This window comes from Taudactylus pleione, unplaced genomic scaffold (genome assembly GCF_031769625.1).
Source record: "Taudactylus pleione unplaced genomic scaffold, aTauple2 ptg000136l, whole genome shotgun sequence".
NCBI classification, from domain to species: domain Eukaryota; kingdom Metazoa; phylum Chordata; class Amphibia; order Anura; family Myobatrachidae; genus Taudactylus; species Taudactylus pleione.
The window spans coordinates 4,920,667-4,938,618 of NW_028284538.1; the positions used below are offsets into that span (position 1 = coordinate 4,920,667).

The 17,952-nt window shown below is 45.2% G+C and overlaps 1 protein-coding gene across 1 annotated transcript in view; it reads left to right on the forward strand.

Moving 5' to 3' along the window:
- The window catches only part of LOC148522932 (membrane-spanning 4-domains subfamily A member 4A-like), a 139,452-nt gene that overhangs the window by 27,829 nt on the left and 93,671 nt on the right, over window positions 1–17,952 (forward strand). Inside the window, exon 2 of the mRNA XM_088473571.1 lies at window positions 12,467–12,720. Coding sequence (XP_088329697.1) covers window positions 12,475–12,720 — 246 coding nt within the window. The 5' untranslated portion in view covers window positions 12,467–12,474. The remainder of the gene's footprint in view (window positions 1–12,466; window positions 12,721–17,952) is intronic.

Genomic DNA, 17,952 nt, shown 5'->3' on the forward strand with positions numbered 1-17,952 from the left:
CATGAATGTGGCAAAACAAAAAGTGCGGGTATAGCACTAAAGTGCACTTGGGAAACTGTAGTGAAGCAATGGGAAAAAGTCCAGGAAGTGATAACAGAAGGCAGTCCAGTATTCCAGGGTTTTTGAGGCTGAAATGAATTGCAGACTGAAGTGAATTGCTGGCTGAGAAATAATGTCCAGGGAAACTGTAAGTGGAGGCAAGGTGCAGGGTAACAGCTGACAAAGGTACTCAGGCAATGGGAGAAGTAATTGGAGGAGGCAGGGGAATCCAGCCAGGTTTGGAGCAGGTTAGGTGAAGCAGGCTAGGCAATGATTCCAACCAAGTGGAGACAAGGTACAGGGTAAAAGGAGACTCAGGTGCTCAGGCAGTGGGAGAGGTAATTGGAGGAGGCAGGGGAATCCAGCAGGGTTTGGAGCAGGTTTGGTGAAGCAGGCTTAGGCAGGTAGCGTTTCACAGGAACAGATGGTGAGCACAGGAAACTCTCTCAGCTATGCTGAGAAACACGTTGCACTGGCAATACAAGGGAGCTCTGAATTCCCTTAAATCCCCAGTGCTCAGCCTGACAAGTCAGAGAGGAGCATGTGACACACCAGGATAGGGCAACTAGGCCACATGTCCGGAGGCAAGATGGCGGTGCCCATGCCAGAACGGAACGGAAGCACCACCAGGCCTAACCAGACCAGAGTGACAGTATGCCCACACAGAACCATGCACAGCCAATGCTCCCTGCCAGGCACCAGCGCCACTGCCAGACATCCCTCTCCATAGCATCCTCACAGGTATCACCCACCGACCGCCATGCCGAGAAACCCTGGTCGTGACTGTACCCCCCTTTATGGGTGGCCTCAGGACACCTTCTAGGCTTTTTGGGGTGAGCCAAGTGTACTTTATTGACAGGACTGGAAGCATGGGCATCCTCAGCTTTGGTCCAACAGGAACAGGACCTGGGAACCCTCTCCTTGGATTCAAAACTTGAAACCTCCTCTCAAGGTATGGGACTGAAAACCCCATCCTGGGACTGGACACTCAGAAATCCCCTATGGGGCTGAGTCTCTGGAGACCCCCTTTGAGGTTGAGACCTTAGAGACATCTTTTGGGGTTGAGGCCTTGGAGTTACCCCTTCTGGGGCTACAAATGACTTCCCAACAGGTGGTTGCAGTTGTATCGTTGTCAAGACTATTGCCCCAAGTACGGGTGTATTCCATAGTGTTTCTAGACCACTATCAGGGGATAGTGACTGTGACAAGGCATCGGTCTTCTGAAGGTAAGACCCTTGACATTCCACACTCCATGACTGAACTTGCATAGTGTTCCAATCATTTCTGGGGTTGTGCTTATGCAGCCATAGGTATCCGAGTATGACTTCATGGGAAGCATTGGGTATGATAAAAAAAACTGATATGTTCAACATGGAGGGCTCCAACATGAACTAAAGCAGGTTGAGTTTTCTTAGACACTGGGCCTGATTCAGACCTGCTCGCGAGCAAGCAGGCAAGCCGTCGCTCCGGGTCTCGTACCAAAGGGGGCGTGCTGTCGATGTTGAGTGACAGCACACCCCCTTTGGTGGGTGGGCCGGGGGCGTGGCTTCCCAGACGGAGGGGTTCCCATGGGTACGCCTACCATCTAGGGCCGGCCCCACTAATATCACAAGTGATGTCAGTGGGAGTGCTTTCGGCTCTGTTAGAGCCGAAAGCACTCTTGGGCTTGTGGCCATGAGACCCTACCACAAGGGCCTCGTCGCAAGCCCGTTGGCCGCAATGGTCTTGACCATCGCGACCATCTTCCTGGCCGCTCGCTATAGCTGTGGATGGTCACCCACAGCTATGCGAGCGACCAGGAGGCCTCTCTAAAAAAAGAGAAGGATGGCCCTGATCCAGAGCGAGCGCTCTGTCAGAGCGTCCGGCTCTGAATCAGGGCCACTGTTCCATTACAAAGAGGTTTTCCACCAATAGAGTTCCAGGAGACAGTATGATCCAAGGTGCTGCAGGGAATTTGTAATTTATCTGCCAACCGAGACAACATGAAATTCCCAGCTGTCCCTGAATCCAAAAGGGCAGACACAAACTCAGGGCTAGAATTAATGTCTAAAGCTATGGACAAGACAGAGTCTATACGTTTAGAGGCCGGAAGAATTGCTCCTAACCGAGTGCACCCAGAACTAGCTAGAAATGGGATGCTCCCCGGCTTGCGGGTACAGGAAGCCACCAGGTGACCCACGTCTCCACAGTATAGACAAAGGTTCTCTTTAATGTGTCTCTGTCGTTCTTCGTTAGAGAGACCGGTATGATTTACCTGCATGGGTTCTTCCTCGGAAAGGGAGGGAGTGGGACGGGTAGGGGAAGGGAAATGCTTAGCTCTGTGCTTTTCATCTTGGTGCTCTCTAAAGCGTATATCAACTTTATTACAAAGGGAAATTAGATCACTAAGACTAGAGGGTAATTCACGAGTCACCAGATCATCCTTTAAACGATCTGATAGACCTTGCCAAAAGGCCAATGTTAAAGCTTCTTCATTCCACTTGAGTTCAGATGCCAACATATGGAACTGAATGATGTACTGGCTGACAGGACGGGTCCCTTGTTTTAACTTCATAATACTGAAGGAAGCAGAGGAAGTTCTTCCAGGCTCGTCAAAAATTCTCCTGAATGTTGCTAGAAACTCTGGGCAATTATCCAGAAGCGGATCTGAACACACCCAGAGCGGAGAAACCCATTCCAGGGCAGAGCCAGATAACAAGGATACAATGTAAGCCACTTTGGTTTTAGGAGCAGATAAATTAGAGGGTTGCAAAGTAAAGTGCACATCGCCCTCATTGAGAAATCCATCCATGGAGTACCATCAAACTTATCAGGTGTGGGAAGATACAAATGAGGAGTAGATCCAGAGGAAGAAATCACAGGAGTGGAGATAGGAGCAGCTGCAAGCACACTAGAAGCCGTTGATGTAGCTTGTACAGTATCCAGACGGTGTGCAATGTCTTGCATAAACTGTGCCATCTGTCGCTGTATAGTCTCTAGGTTTTCCAGACAGCCTAAAATGCACCGAAATAAATCTGCTCCAGACTCTGTCCAGTCCATTGGGCCAGGAGCAGACACTGAAGCAGATTTAAAGGTAAATGTGGAACTTTTAATGAGTGGCTTAACAGATATGAATGTGGCAAAACAAAAAGTCCAGGTATAGCACTAAAGTGCACTTGGGAAACTGTAGTGATGCAATGGGAAAAAGTCCAGGAAGTGATAACAGAAGTCAGTCCATTATTCCAGGGTTTGTGAGGCTGAAATGAATTGCAGACTGAAGTGAATTGCTGGCTGAGAAATAATGTCCAGGGAAACTGCAAGTGGAGGCAAGGTGCAGGGTAACAGCTGACACAGGTACTCAGGCAATGGGAGAAGTAATTGGATTAGGCGGGGGAATCCAGCAGGGTTTGGAGCAGGTTAGGTGAAGCAGGCTAGGCAATGATTCCAACCAAGTGGAGACAAGGTGCAGGGTAACAGGAGACTCAGGTGCTCAGGCAGTGGGAAGGTAATTGGAGGAGGCAAGGTTTGGAGCAGGTTAGGTGAAGCAGGTTTAGGCAGGTATTGTTTCACAGGAACAGATGGTGAGCACAGGAAACTCTCTCTCAGCTATACTGAGAAACACGTTGCACTGGCAATGCAAGGGAGCTCTGAACTCCCTTAAATCCCCAGTGCTCAGCCGTGACTGGTCATAGAGGAGCATGTGACACACCAGGATAGGGCAACTAGGTCACATGTCCAGAGGCAAGATGGCGGCGCCCATGCCAAAATGGAAAGGAAGCACCACCAGGCAAAACCTGACCAGAGTGACAGTATGCCCACACAGAACCACCCACAGCCAATGCTCCCCACCAGGCACCAGCGTAACCACCAGACGCCCCTCGCCATAGCGTCCTCACAGGTATCACCCACCAACCGCCATGCCGAGAAACCCTGGTCATGACAGATAATCACTGACCGCCTCCTGATGTGATAAGGGATTAGTAGGAGATTGTTCCTTTCGTAAATTATAAAGTTTCATATAATAATTTTGAAATGCGGTTGCAATTTGAGGAGATGTATGGATAGTTTTTCCCCCAGAATCCTGTACAGTAGAGACATAAGCTTGTAACCTCTGAGTTTTTAGCGCTCTGGCAAGCATTTTGCCAGGTTTATTTCTCCATTGGTAAAATTTATGCCTGAATTTCTGTAGATCTAATTTAGTTTTGTCTTGAAGAAGCTTATTAAGAGCCTGTCTCGTTTCAGTAAGGTCTCGTAATGTTGACTCATCTACAGAGGATTTATGGGATGTTTCCAGGGACTTAATATGGTCCAAAAGTTGATGCCGTTGAGCCATCTTTTCCTTTTTTAGTCTGGAGCCTAACTGAATACAATTTCCTCTAATCACGCATTTATGTGCCTCCCACACCATCATTTTAGATATATCTGGAGCATCATTGATATCTACATATTCAGTAATGGCTTTAAGCAGTTCTGTTTTAGTTACAAGGATCATTAAGTAAAAGCTCATTAAAGCGCCATGACCATGATTTAGGAGTCATATTGGGAAGACACATTTTTGCTAAAATTGGGGCATGATCAGACCATGTGATTTGACCTATTTGACTATAGGGAAAATATTGAAGGTCTCTATGATCTATAAGAAAGTAGTCAATACGTGAGTATACAGAGTGTGGGTTAGAATAAAGCGTATAATCTTTAAGCGTTGGGTGTTGAATCCTCCACAAATCTATCAATTGATATTCGGAAAACAGGTGACGTACCCTACGATGGTCTCGCAATGGGGCTCGGGATGATCCTGAAGAACAATCCAAAACAGCGTCCAAAGACCAATTGAAATCCCCACCTAATACTACGCACCCCTCCCACAATGGTTCCAGAAGTCTCAAGACCCTGCCATAGAATTGCCTCTGTTTTTGATTAGGGGAATAAATATTCACAATAGTATATAATTGATTGTATATCTTGCATTTCAATACCTGACATCTACCCTCCACTAGAGTGTAATGAGATAGGTCTGAGACAGCAAGCCAACGAGAGAGGAGTATAGCCATCCCAGGGACTTACTCTGAGAGTTATTGTAGCAAAACACATGGGGGTAGTAGTTATTTTTAAGTTTAGGGGCAACTAATTGTTTGAAATGTGTTTCTTGCACAAAAGCCACATCTACCTTTTCTAAATGGAGTTCTCTCAATAAGGTGGAACACTTTTCAGGGATATTAAGGCCCTTCACATTAAGGGAGAATAATTTAATATCTTCCGGTTTAAGATGGGTCATGAATGTGTCTGTGGAGAAGGTGGGTTATGTATAAAGAGAATAGTATTATATGAACCCTATGAGGAGGTTCAAGAGAAATGAGGACATAGCGATTAGGGAGGGAAAGAATGGGGAAGGGGGGATAAAAAAATAAAAAAAGCAAAATGATAAAAGAAAAAACAATCAATCTTGCTAGAACATACAGAAAAACATATCCATAAGAGAGAATTACTGCTGTAGGAGCAGGTAGAAGACAACAGTCGACCCATGCTCCAAGGTCGAGATGCGGAACGACCCAACTGGGGTGAGGCAGCTACAACCACCCCCGAGATTAAAGATATAATATATACCAAGCAAACAGCATTATAAAAAAAAATAATCTAATTAGTAGAAAACTACAGTATAATACCATTTACATCGTTATCTTAAATGTATGAGGCATATCTACGAAATAAATTAAAAAAAAATTTGTAAAATTCTTTACAAAATCTGCTGTGTGTGTAGAACAAACACAAAAAAAATGTGAGTGACAATAAATGTGTAACAAATAATCCTTAGACAGGAACAATAACAATTATGCGAATCTATGATTAGCAAGTAGTCATTGAGCGAACTAACCACCAACGATATGAGAAGGATACGCTTCCGGACAAAATCTTTGTCCAAGCTCATGATGGGTACAGATAGTCTGGTCCAAACATCTTGGTTGCTCAAGTTCCAGAGGCCGACCGTTCAACTCGTGGAGAGGGTGGACCACGTTTCTGACCCTTTACTGATGTCCAAGGAGCCCGTGCATTAGGTAGATCAGGTGGATCTAGACGAGAGAATAGTTGGATCCAATCTTGAAGACGTGGTATGTAAATAGAAAGTGCATCACAGAACTTATCTAGGTCATCTGTAGGATGAGTTGGCGACCATCATGTGATACTTGGATATTCAAAGGGAATCCCCAACGGAAATGGATATTTTTCTGAGATTAACACTTTCTTATGATAGTTTATTGCATATCCTCATTTCCATCATTATAAACCCATACACTATCCATCCACCCATTTTTTGCACAAATCAATCCCAAAAGTCGTGACGACATTTGCGCCAATTTTTTCCTGCTTTTACATGTGATACAGTAAGAGTAGGTGAAAATGGGGGAACATATCTGTACTCCCCCAAAAAGAGCTGATAGTGATATAGGATAACAATATAGAAGTGTATTAGTGGATCTAATAAAAGTATTTGGGGTACTTAAATTGTGTCAAATTGCTGTTTTATGCATATTTCTAAAACAGCCAAATAATGATAGAAATCAAATGTTATTTTGCTAAATCAATGTCCTATATAAATTGGGGATACATAAAAATGGTTATAAGTATATATTGGTGTCATTTAAGTTAATTTAAAAAAAACATAAAAAAATACACCTCTAACATCCACCTGAATTCTTAAGAAAATGTGTCCCATTCATAGAGCACCCCGATATACCTGTCCCACATCTACTATATGGGGGCGCTATATGAATGGGAACCCTGCTACATGGGTACCTTTATTAACAATGGGTTGCTACTGTATATACATGGAGCATCACAATGCATCAGAAACAGACATATTTTTAAATCCTTATATTTGTGTCAATTACTTTTAAAACACACATTACATAGTGTTGTACATTGCAGGGATAATGACAGAAACTACTTATAATTACAATACATTACAGTACTGCATATATCACGCCTGCTGCTGCCTCTGGTTACATAACTGCTTACTCTGTATTACATTTAGGGATGTGCGCCGACCCCCATGTTTTGGTTTTGGTTTTGGTTTTAGATCTGTATCTCCTTCGAGGTTATGGATCTGGATCTGGATTTGGATTTGCAAAACCGCTGTTGCGGGTTTTGGTTTTGGATCAATATATTTTCAAAAAATTTATAAAAACAGCTGAAATCACATAATTTGGGCCTGTTTTTGTTCCTACAGTATTATTAACCTCAATAACATTAATTTCCACTCATTTCCAGTCGATTTTGACCACCTCACAGCTCACAATATTGATTTAATCCAGTTAAGGCTAAAAGGTTGCATCGAGCTAGCTGGCTGAATAAGTTAAGTGACAACAGTGGGCGACACTAACATGTGGCAGTTCAGCTTCCAATATGGCACAGAGTGGCACTGCAGTGGTATACAGGATGGCAGTTTAATAAACTATAATATTAAAAATGTCGGACAGCAATGCCCTAAACAGCACATAATGCAAAGAAAACAGGTGCAAGATGGAATTGTCCTTGGGCCCTTCCACCCACCCTTATGTTGTATATAGTGTTGTATATAGTAAACAGGACATGTACAGTTTAACAAACCAATCACTTCAGTGACAAGGACTGCCACTTGTGGCTGAAGCGATTGGTTTGTTTGGGCCCCCACAAAACAAACTACCAATGGGCAGCTAACATTGCTGCCAATGATTTATCTGTGCACAAACTGGCTTCACAGAGGCAAGATGTCACCATCATCGTCCGATTCTTAACCCTCATCAGTGTGTATATCATCATCACACAATATTAATTCGTCCCCCCTGGATTCCACCACTACAGGTGCCTCTGTAATTTTTGGATGTAATTGGCGGTAAAGGTCTTCCTCGTGAAATTTGTAGTTAATTTTGATGAACATCATCTTTTCCATATTTTGAGGAAGTAGCCTCCTACGCTGATGGCTGACAAGGTTCTCGGCTGTGCTGAAAATTCTTTCTGAGTACACACTGTAGGGTGGGCAGCTCAAGTACAGCAAAGCCAGTTTGTGCAAGGGCCTCCATATTGACTTTCTTTTCCTTCCAGTAGTCAAACAGACTGTCTGACATATTTGAACGTTATCATTAAAACAGTCCTCAACCACTCTTTGAATGGTGAGCATATCAGATGGAGTCACGGAAGATGTCTCATTAATTTTAGGCAATTCTTTTAGACCCGACCAGATTCATCTGCATCACCAGTGGGTCTTTTTTTGGGGGAAGTTTAATTTTACAGTGTCAAAATATTTTTTATAAATACACTGCGCTACCACTTACAGTGACTCACAACATGTGTTGAATGTTACACTGCATTTCCACTTACAGTGTCACAATATTATTTATGAATACACTGCGCTACCACTTACACTAAGAAAATTATACGTGTTGAATATTACACTGTGTTTCCACTTACAGTGTCTCAATAATTTTTATAAAGACACTGCGCCATCCCATACAGTGTCACAATACGTGTTATTATTACACTGTGCTTCCACTTAGTGTCACAATATGTGTATTTTACACTGCAGTTAAACTTACAGTGTCACAATACATGTATGAATATTACACTGCGCTATGACCGGCAGCGACACAGTAAAAAAAAATAATATAGTACACTGGGGTATAGCACAAAAAAAATATTATTTAGCCTTTATTAGCTTTTATTTTTTTTTACACTGGGCACCCTTGGATGGACAGAGCACTTCGGGATGGACACAGCATCCCCTGCCCCTGGATGGACACAGCAGCCCCTGGATGGACACAGCAGCCACTGCCCTTGAATGGACACAGCAGCCCCTGGATGGACACAGCAGCCCCTGCTCTGGATGGACACAGCAGCACCTGGATGGACACAGCAGCCCCTTCCCTGTATGGACACAGAAGCCCCTGGATGGACACAGCAGCCACTGCCCCTGGATAGACACAGCAGCCCCTGGGTGGACACAGCAGTCCATGTCCTGGATGGATACATCAGCCCCTGATGGACACAGCAGACCCTGCCCTGTATAGACACAGCACCCCTGTAAAGACACAGCACCCCTGGACAGACACAGCAGGTGGAGTGAAATGGCGCCAATGACCGGGTACCTTTAAAGTATCCAAAACCCATGAGAATCCTACATCGGGATGATGACATTTTGCCTCATTTTGGGATCAGAGTTTGGCAGGAAAACCTGAACCAGACTTGGATCCGACTTGGAATTGCAATGTTCGGGTGGGTGCGGTTTTCTGAGAACCGGACCCGCTCATCTCTAATTATATTGTGTTACCACTACAGCTGACAATCATTGGTATCCTGAATAAACCTGCAAACCTGATTAAGGATAAGTTGTCTGGACCATTTCAAATTCTGCTCATGCCTATTGTTTTACACCAATAGGACATAGCAACACAAATGAAAGAATTAGAAGTTATCACAAAAAGGGGATGATATAGTAGATTCTGCAGATTATACACCAGGGAATCATGTCCAGACATGTGCCTTTAGGATGCTACAATTTATGGGCTTGAATAGGTATGCAGTCGGGAAGCCGGCGGACTAAATCCCGACATACCGATTCCGAATAGGTATGCAGTCGGGAAGCCGGCGGACCTAATCCCGACAGCCGACTTCCCGACTGTCATATCCCAGCAAGGGTCTAAAGACAGGCGTCGATATGCAGACGCCTGTCATTAGAGATATGCCGGGAGCCCGATGCCCGGCATCCCGTGTGAAGGGACGCTGGGCGCCGAACGCGGATAGCCGTGGGGGGGAGGGTTAGGTTTAGGGTTCCTGGGGGGGACTTAGGGTTAGGCACCCCCTTGGGAGGTTAGGTTTAGGCTAGGGGAAGGGGGGGTTAGCATTAGGCACCCTCGCGGCGTGCCTAGCATTAGGCACACCCCCCGGGGGACTTAGGTTTAGGCGGCGGGGAAAGGTTCAAGCACTTAGAGGGGTGATTAGGGTTAGGCACCCCTAAGGGTGGGTTAGGGTTAGGGGGTAGAAATATGTTAGTATATACTTACCTTTGACGATCAGGATTTCCTCCTCTGCCGGGATGCCGCTGTCAGGTTTCCAACTGCCGGGCCTGGGTCCGGTGGTAAATCATACCGATTCCCTTGAAAAAGGTTATAAAATGGGGCTTCGAATAATTTTCAATTCTTCCGTTTTTACACTTTTGTTAATGTTTTATCTTTGTTATAGTAGGTAAATATTGCAATATAAAATATTAGTTTGTTTTTACTATTTGAAATCTGAGGGGCAAAAATTGTTAAAATTATGGCATGTGAAATCAAATACACAATACCAAAAAAGAGTTTTTTGTAACTGCTTTTGTAATTGATTGTTTAATAATTATTTTATTGTTTATTTTGAATAATTGCATAGCTGAGTATTGATTATTGCATCGAGACACCTATATATTGTGATCAAAGCATAAGCACTACCCCTGACAGTAGCGCATGCAGGGGGGTTTTCTGAGGACCCAGGAAACCCCCATGACAGACTAGAGTACAGGCACCATGTCCTTAAGCCCTACCCCCTCACAGCAAATTGCCACAATTTGCGGGTCAAAATGGAAGAAGTGTAGAAAATATGACGCTATTTAATTTGAATCAAGTCATTAGTCCCCGCCCCCTCCCGATTGATCCACGAATCACTGTATTTTTCCGTGAGGGGCCTAATTACATGGTGCCCGCCTGCTAGGTCCTGTAAAGATCACATCTGCTGCAAGCCAATGATGTAACCACAAAATGAATTGAGGTGAACCTTGCGGTTACATCATTGGCACACTGTAGAGGTTCCCACCATAAACTTCAATGGAGATTTCACACCATTGAAGTCTAAGGGGGAGACAGGCTGACTGCGCAAAGCCAATCAGTGGGCAGCTCCTATGGAGAGGTGCCCATTGATTGACTGGCGGCTCCTGCAATGACTGGGCACATGTGGGTCCCAGTCATTCATGCAGAGGAAGAGTAACACATACCCTCCCTCCTGTCTGCACTGGATCAGGACTTTGCATTTTTTTTAACCCCCTGGGTGCCTACTGTACATGGACCGAAGAGGACATGAACTACGCAGAGGAAGAGGTGAGTATTGTTTTTTTTTACCGGTATCCGTGGATTTCCACATGGACAAGAGGATGTGATTGGCTACAGAGATACTAGGTGAGTATGAGTGTTTGTGAGTATGTGTGCATGTATGTCTAAATAAAATTGTACTGTCACGGTATGTGTCTTGTCATTGTTTTACTATTTATTTTGCAGAAGAACTACAGGTACCAGTGGGCCCATAATGCACCGCATGATGGTATTTGTGGTTCTCCAAGTAACAGCATGCAGGGGAGGCTTCCTGGAACTGTAGTTCTACTGCAAAGGACAATATTTTTACTTTTATTTTTTACACCACATTTACACTATCAACCCGACAGCCACTGCCCAGGGGTGTAGGAGACAGCCACGGGCCATCAACCCAGGCCTGGGGTGCCCTGGATAGGGGAACCCCTTTATTAGGTGGGTTCCCATCTCCCTAGGGATACCCGGCCTGGGCTGGCTAGCGATCAGGTTTAATGCTTTAGCCAGGGGACTCGGTGAAAGGGTTCCCCTGGCTGTGGCATTATGCCCCCGCTAGAAAGAGCCAGTTACTGGTTATGGAAAATACAGGGGACCCCCTACTCATTGTGTCCCCTGTATTTCCACAACCAGGCCCGGCTCAGCAAAGCCTTGTGTTGGTTCTTAAAATACAGGGGACCCCTATGCATGCATTTTGTCCCCTGTATTTTAAAAACCAGCACAGGCTCTATAGAGCTCGGGGCTGGTTATACTTGTGGGGAAAGGGAGGGACACGTAATTTTTTTTAAATGCTTTTTTATATATATACACACTGAAACATGCATATATATCATGGATATGTGCATGTTTTTATGTTACTCTGACCTGCTCAGGATAAACTCACTATCCTGAAGCTGGTCTATTGTTTTTGCGATTTCTCAGGCAATAATATGTGCGAGTGAAGCATTACATTACCCGAGTTCTAGCTAGAGAATGGAAAAACATCTGGATGCAAGATTTTTTTTTGTGAGTTATAGTAAAGCCAGAAAAATGTGAGTTTTACTATAGTCGCACCCTATTACATTTGCAAGTGAGTAAAAAATACGAGTTTAGCACTAAACTCGCATTTTTTACAAACTTGCATACTTACTTTTGCCCTTAGAACCTTATATGGACAGTATAATCTTGCTTTATTAGGAAAATATACAGTATCTATCCCCAGTTTCTAATCGTAATACTTTCTATGCTTGTTTTTGTTTCCAGAATTAGAAATTAGAAGGTGCAACAAAATATTTAAATCCCTCATATCCATAAACACAAGTTTGGCTTTATTGTGCTTGTTTGGTTATTTATTTACCAAAATTGTACTTACTGTTTGCTTTCTGTCTTAGTGTCTATCATGGATGTTGAAGGTGAATCCCCTCCTAATGTCTATGAGACCGTACCAGTTACCGCCTCCTCAGCTGTTCCCAATATGAAAACGCTAGTACCAACCACTCACCAGAATATCATGCCTCCATACGGTGTCCCTGCTGAAACTGTGGTGTGGAACATTCCGAGGTTGGCTGCACTCATGCCACAAAGTATAGATTCATCATCCCTTTTTTACAGAACATTCCTGAAATCCAAGCCAAAAGCTCTGGGGGTAAGTGTCTGCAAAGGCAAATTAACCATTTATCATTTTATAACCTAATCATCTAGTTGTTGTGTTATTGTATAAACAGACCAAACACTTTGGGCCTGATTCAGATCCGCTTGCAAGCGAGTCGATGGTCTCCCACTGCACATGCGCTGCCTCCGGCGTGCACATGCGCGAGACTCGTCCAGCGACGGCAGCTCTGTTGCTACGGGTCTCGCTACAAGACGGGGCGGCTGTCGATGGTGAGTGACAGCTCGCCCCGTTTTGTAGTCGGGGAGGGGGGGGTGGCTGTACAAATGCAGGCATTCCCTTAGGAACGCTTGGCATTTGTGGGCAGCCCTACTGACATCACTAGTCCACTCGGGCTTGCAGGAGCCGAGACCCTACCACAGGATCTCGTTGCAAGACCGATGGTCATGATAATTGCGACAGACTCCAGGCCGCTCGCACAAGCTGTGGGTGGTCACCCACAGCTTTGCGAGTGGGCTGGATTAAAAAAAAAAAAAAACACCCATAAGACCTGCGAGCTGCCACCAGAAGCGAGTGAGTCTGAATCAGACCCTTTATCCGAAACAGCGTAATGTGCATCATTTACAGTTGAACACAGTTGCGCTTAGAACATATACTGAAAAAAAGACACATGAAAAACAAATCTATTTTGATCCCTACATATCCAAAGATAGGTTTATCTAAAAATAAGGTGTATTTCGGCCAAGCATATGTCCAGCATACAAAGCGTTTAGTACGTCTTGCTTACTAACACCTAATATGATTATCCTTATTAATATCATTTATGTATATGGTGCCACAGGGCTTCCACAGCACCTTACAAAGTACATAAATAAGTGAACAAGGAACCAGTTACTTACAGTACAATACAATTCCGGACAAGGACAAGGTTTATATGCATTGCTGAATTGGCCATTGTAACACTCAAGTAAGGTACAGGTCATAAACAACCAAGTGATAGGTGCCCTAGTGGGGAGTAAGGAGTAAATGAATGTATAAGTAAGGACAACCACAAGAGGGTAGAGGACACTGCCCGTGAGAGCTTACATTCTAATAGGGAGGGACAGACAAACAGGCATGACACAGATGTGGTAGACAGAGAGGAAATAGCATGTAGCAATGGGTTGAAGCTGGAAGGCTTTGATGAAGTAGTGGGTCTTGAGAGCCAGTTTGAAGAGATTTAGAGAGGTGGAGAGTCTGATGGGGAGAGGGAGAGAGTTCCAGAGGTGGGGAGCAATGTGCCAGAGTTGCCTGCTGTGGCTCGCGATTATGCCCCACTCCTTGCATTTGGCTCCTCCCCTTTTAAAAAGACCCGCAAATCACGCTGGTCTGACTGCTGCCACTGAAACGAGAGAGAGGGTGTGTTTCTAATGTTTATTACTACAACAGCATTTACTGACCAGGTAACACGGATTTGTAGCACAGCACTCAAAGTGCATCTTCCTCCCCAGAGTCTGAGCACAATTTATATGCAACAGGTTTTATTATCTCAATGTCCCTTCCATGTAATAGCAAGTGTTACACACACAGACAAGTACTGAACCTGGACAGTCTCCCCTGGACCCGCAAGTGTCACTGCCCCCAGGACTTGGGTCAGCTCCAGGGAGGGAGAGAAGTGCAGCCTGATGCTAGGTGCCAGCAATAACAATACAGTACTGCACCATTTTGCAAGGAACAGAGAAACACATTTTTAACACTTATGATATGAGGCTGACCGTGTTGTCAGCTGGCTGGATTAATAATAGAAAAACTTGCACTCCAAATCAATAGTGCTGCAGATACCGCTGAGATGGTCCCTCCCACCTCTGCATAATCAAATGTCAGATAAAAGTACTTGCGGTTACATGCGCTCTTCGAGGTATTTTTAGACTCAATTGATGTTAAAGTTTGCCTTCCACTTCTTACGATGAAAAGTTCCTCCTTATAAAGTAGGTGCTTCTTCTGAGTAGGATAACACTTCACAACTTTTCCAAGGGTTGTACTGTAGTTAGTTATACAGCTTTCTCTTGAGTATTGAAGAGTCATATAACTGTAGAATGATAGTGTGAGGCTCTGCTGTCATGCCAGGAGTTGTCCTTGGTCCGTTTCTCTTTGGCTCTTGCTTATGTCATAGTACTTGTTTGAGACCCGTGGATGTTCTAACCTGATCCCTTGAATATGACTGTTTTATAGCTCTGAGGCTGGGATAGCTTTCGCCTTCATTTCCACTGATACCTTACTTTTACAAGGGTATTAGATTCCTCTCCGGCATCTGTCTTTCATTGGCTGCAGGTTCCCACAGTGCAGAGCTGTCAGCAGTAGCTGGCTGGCCCAGGGCGGCTAGGAGGAAAGGGCTGGTTGGCCGCAGTTGGGAGAGATGCACTGGCTGACCATGGGCGGGTGGGAGAGAAGGGCTGGCTGGGTGGCTAGCCGTGGGTGTGAGGGTAGTACTGGCTGTCCGCAGATGAGAGGGAGAGAAGGGCTGGCTGGATGACTGGCCATGGACAGGAGGAAAGGTGGATGTCATCATCATGCTGTCATGGTGTTGGGTCTATTATTATGTGGAGGCCTGAGGCTGTGGTCCCATCTGCCCTATTATTAATCTGTTATATTTCTATAATTATGCAACATGAGGCAGGCACATATATCTTATCTCATTAATATTTAAATAATCAGAGGACAGGGCAGCAGCACATGGCGATGCACAGAAATATACATATGTTGTATGGTATAGCGCATTTTACATTTAATCCATTGGTTTACAAATATTTGCTGAGAAATGTGACAATAACTTTAATTCTTCATTTGGAAACAGCAGCATTTTTGAATGGCAGAAAAAATTTACAAAAAAAAAAAAAGAACAGCTAAAATGATGTCATTTTGACCTGTTAGCATGCAATCCAAAATCCATGTTAGGTTTTTAAATGTGCATTCCGAACCACTGGAAGATCAGAACTGGTATTCGGATTGATTTGGTACCCCAATGTAATACTGAACTCAGGGCCTGATGCTGACTCGCTCGCGAGCTGGTCAATGGTGGCCGAATGCGCATGCGCATGACGGAGGGAGCTCCATCGTGCGCATGTGCGAGACCCGGCGAGCGACGAGGAGTTCATCGCTCGGGTTCTTGCACCAAAGGGGGCGTGCTGTCAAAGGTGAGTGACAGCATGCCCCCTTTGGTGGGCGTGCCAGGGGCGTGGCTGCCAGACCGAGGTGTTCCCATGGGAACTCCTACCGTCTGAGTCCGGCCCCACTGACATCACTAGTGATGTCAGTGGGAGTGATTTTGGCTCTGATAGCTTTCAGTCACCAAGACCCTACCGCAGGGTCTCATCGCAAGTCCGGTGGTCGTGATGGTCTTGACCATTGCGACCATCATCATGGACGTTCGCATAGCTGTGGGTGGTAACCCACAGCTATGCGAGCATCCAAGAGGCCGCTCCATTTTTAGGGAGGAGGGCTCTGATTCAGAGCGAGCGCTCTGGTCAGAGCGTTAAGCTCTGAATCAGGCACTCAGTTCATCTTGGAACCACTAAATTCGGTTGTAGACAGTTCTCTTAAAACTGGTGCCTCACATATCTAATCATTATATATAAAATAAAATCTCAAACCACTGGATGAATTTTTTGGTGTTTTCCCTAATCTATACTGCATTTGTCGAGGAAGGTTTAGGGGTATGAAACATTTATCTGTGACAAAAAGGAGCCGAGCAAGTCACAGAAAAAATCTTGCACAAAGTTGATGTATAGAAGCTGGCCATGGTGCTGAAACAGCAAGAGACACTCAGCCTGATTCAGGACTGCACAGGAGAGAATTCACGCACTGGGCTGGTGTTTTTGTACTGCGCATGCATATGCATTGCACTGCACGTGTGTGAACTAGCCATAGTGATCGGGTAAGTGTATGCAGACTAGGGGTGAGCGGGTTCGGATTTCTGAAATCCGAACCCCCCCGAGCCCCCCCGATCCGAGTCCGATCCGAGTCAGGCTCGACTTTTCCCGCCTGACTCGGATCTGAAATCGAGGCAAAACGTCATCATCCCGCCTTCCGAGTCTCGCGGGTTTTGGATCCTATATAAGGTACCCGCGTCGGCGCCATTTTCTCACTCGGCTGTGGACAGTGAAGAGGGAGGGTGGGAGTTAGGGCTGTGTAGTGTAGTGTAGTGTAGTGCTGCTGTTGTCCACTACTACAAAGTCCATAGGGGCTGGCTGTGTTGTGCTGTGCTGCTGTTGTTAATAGGGGCTGTGTCCACTACTTCAAAGTCCATAGGGGCTGGCAGGACTGTGTTGTGCAGTCAGTTCTCCATAGGGGCTGTGTCCACTCCAAAGTCCTGTGCAGTGTCCCAGCCCTAAAGGAGTGCTGTAGTGTTGTCCAGGGGGTGCTCTGTCCATCAGGGGTGCTCCCCCCAAGTGCTAAAAAAATAATATATTTTCTGTGTTTGTGAATTGTGTGCACAGTAGCCGCACGTGCATCAACAAAGTAGTGCCAAGCATGCGCCTGTGTCATAAGTAAAGGGCCGGCTGGCTTGACCGTTAAAGGGTGCTGTAACCCCCGAAAGTACACTCCAGTCCAAACCAAAAAAAAATTATTTTCTGTGTTTGTGAATTGTGTGCGCAGTAGCCGCACGTGCATCAACAAAGTAGTGCCAAGCGTGCGCCTGTGTCATAAGTAAAGGGCCAGCTGGCTTGACCGTTAAGGGTGCTGTAACCCCCGAAAGTACACTCCAGTCCAAACCAAAAAAAAAATTATTTTCTGTGTTTGTGAATTGTGTGCGCAGTAGCCGCACGTGCATCAACAAAGTAGTGCCAAGTGTGCGCCTGTGTCATAAGTAAAGGGCCGGCTGGCTTGACCGTTAAAGGGTGCTGTAACCCCCGAAAGTACACTCCAGTCCAAACCAAAAAAATATTATTTTCTGTGTTTGTGAATTGTGTGCGCAGTAGCCGCACATGCATCAACAAAGTAGTGCCAAGCGTGCGCCTGTGTCATAAGTAAAGGGCCGGCTGGCTTGACCGTTAAAGGGTGCTGTAACCCCCGAAAGTACACTCCAGTCCAAACCAAAAAAAAAATATTTTCTGTGTTTGTGAATTGTGTGCGCAGTAGCCGCACGTGCATCAACAAAGTAGTGCCAAGCGTGCGCCTGTGTCATAAGTAAAGGGCCGGCTGGCTTGACCGTTAAAGGGTGCTGTAACCCCCGAAAGTACACTCCAGTCCAAACCAAAAAAAAATTATTTTCTGTGTTTGTGAATTGTG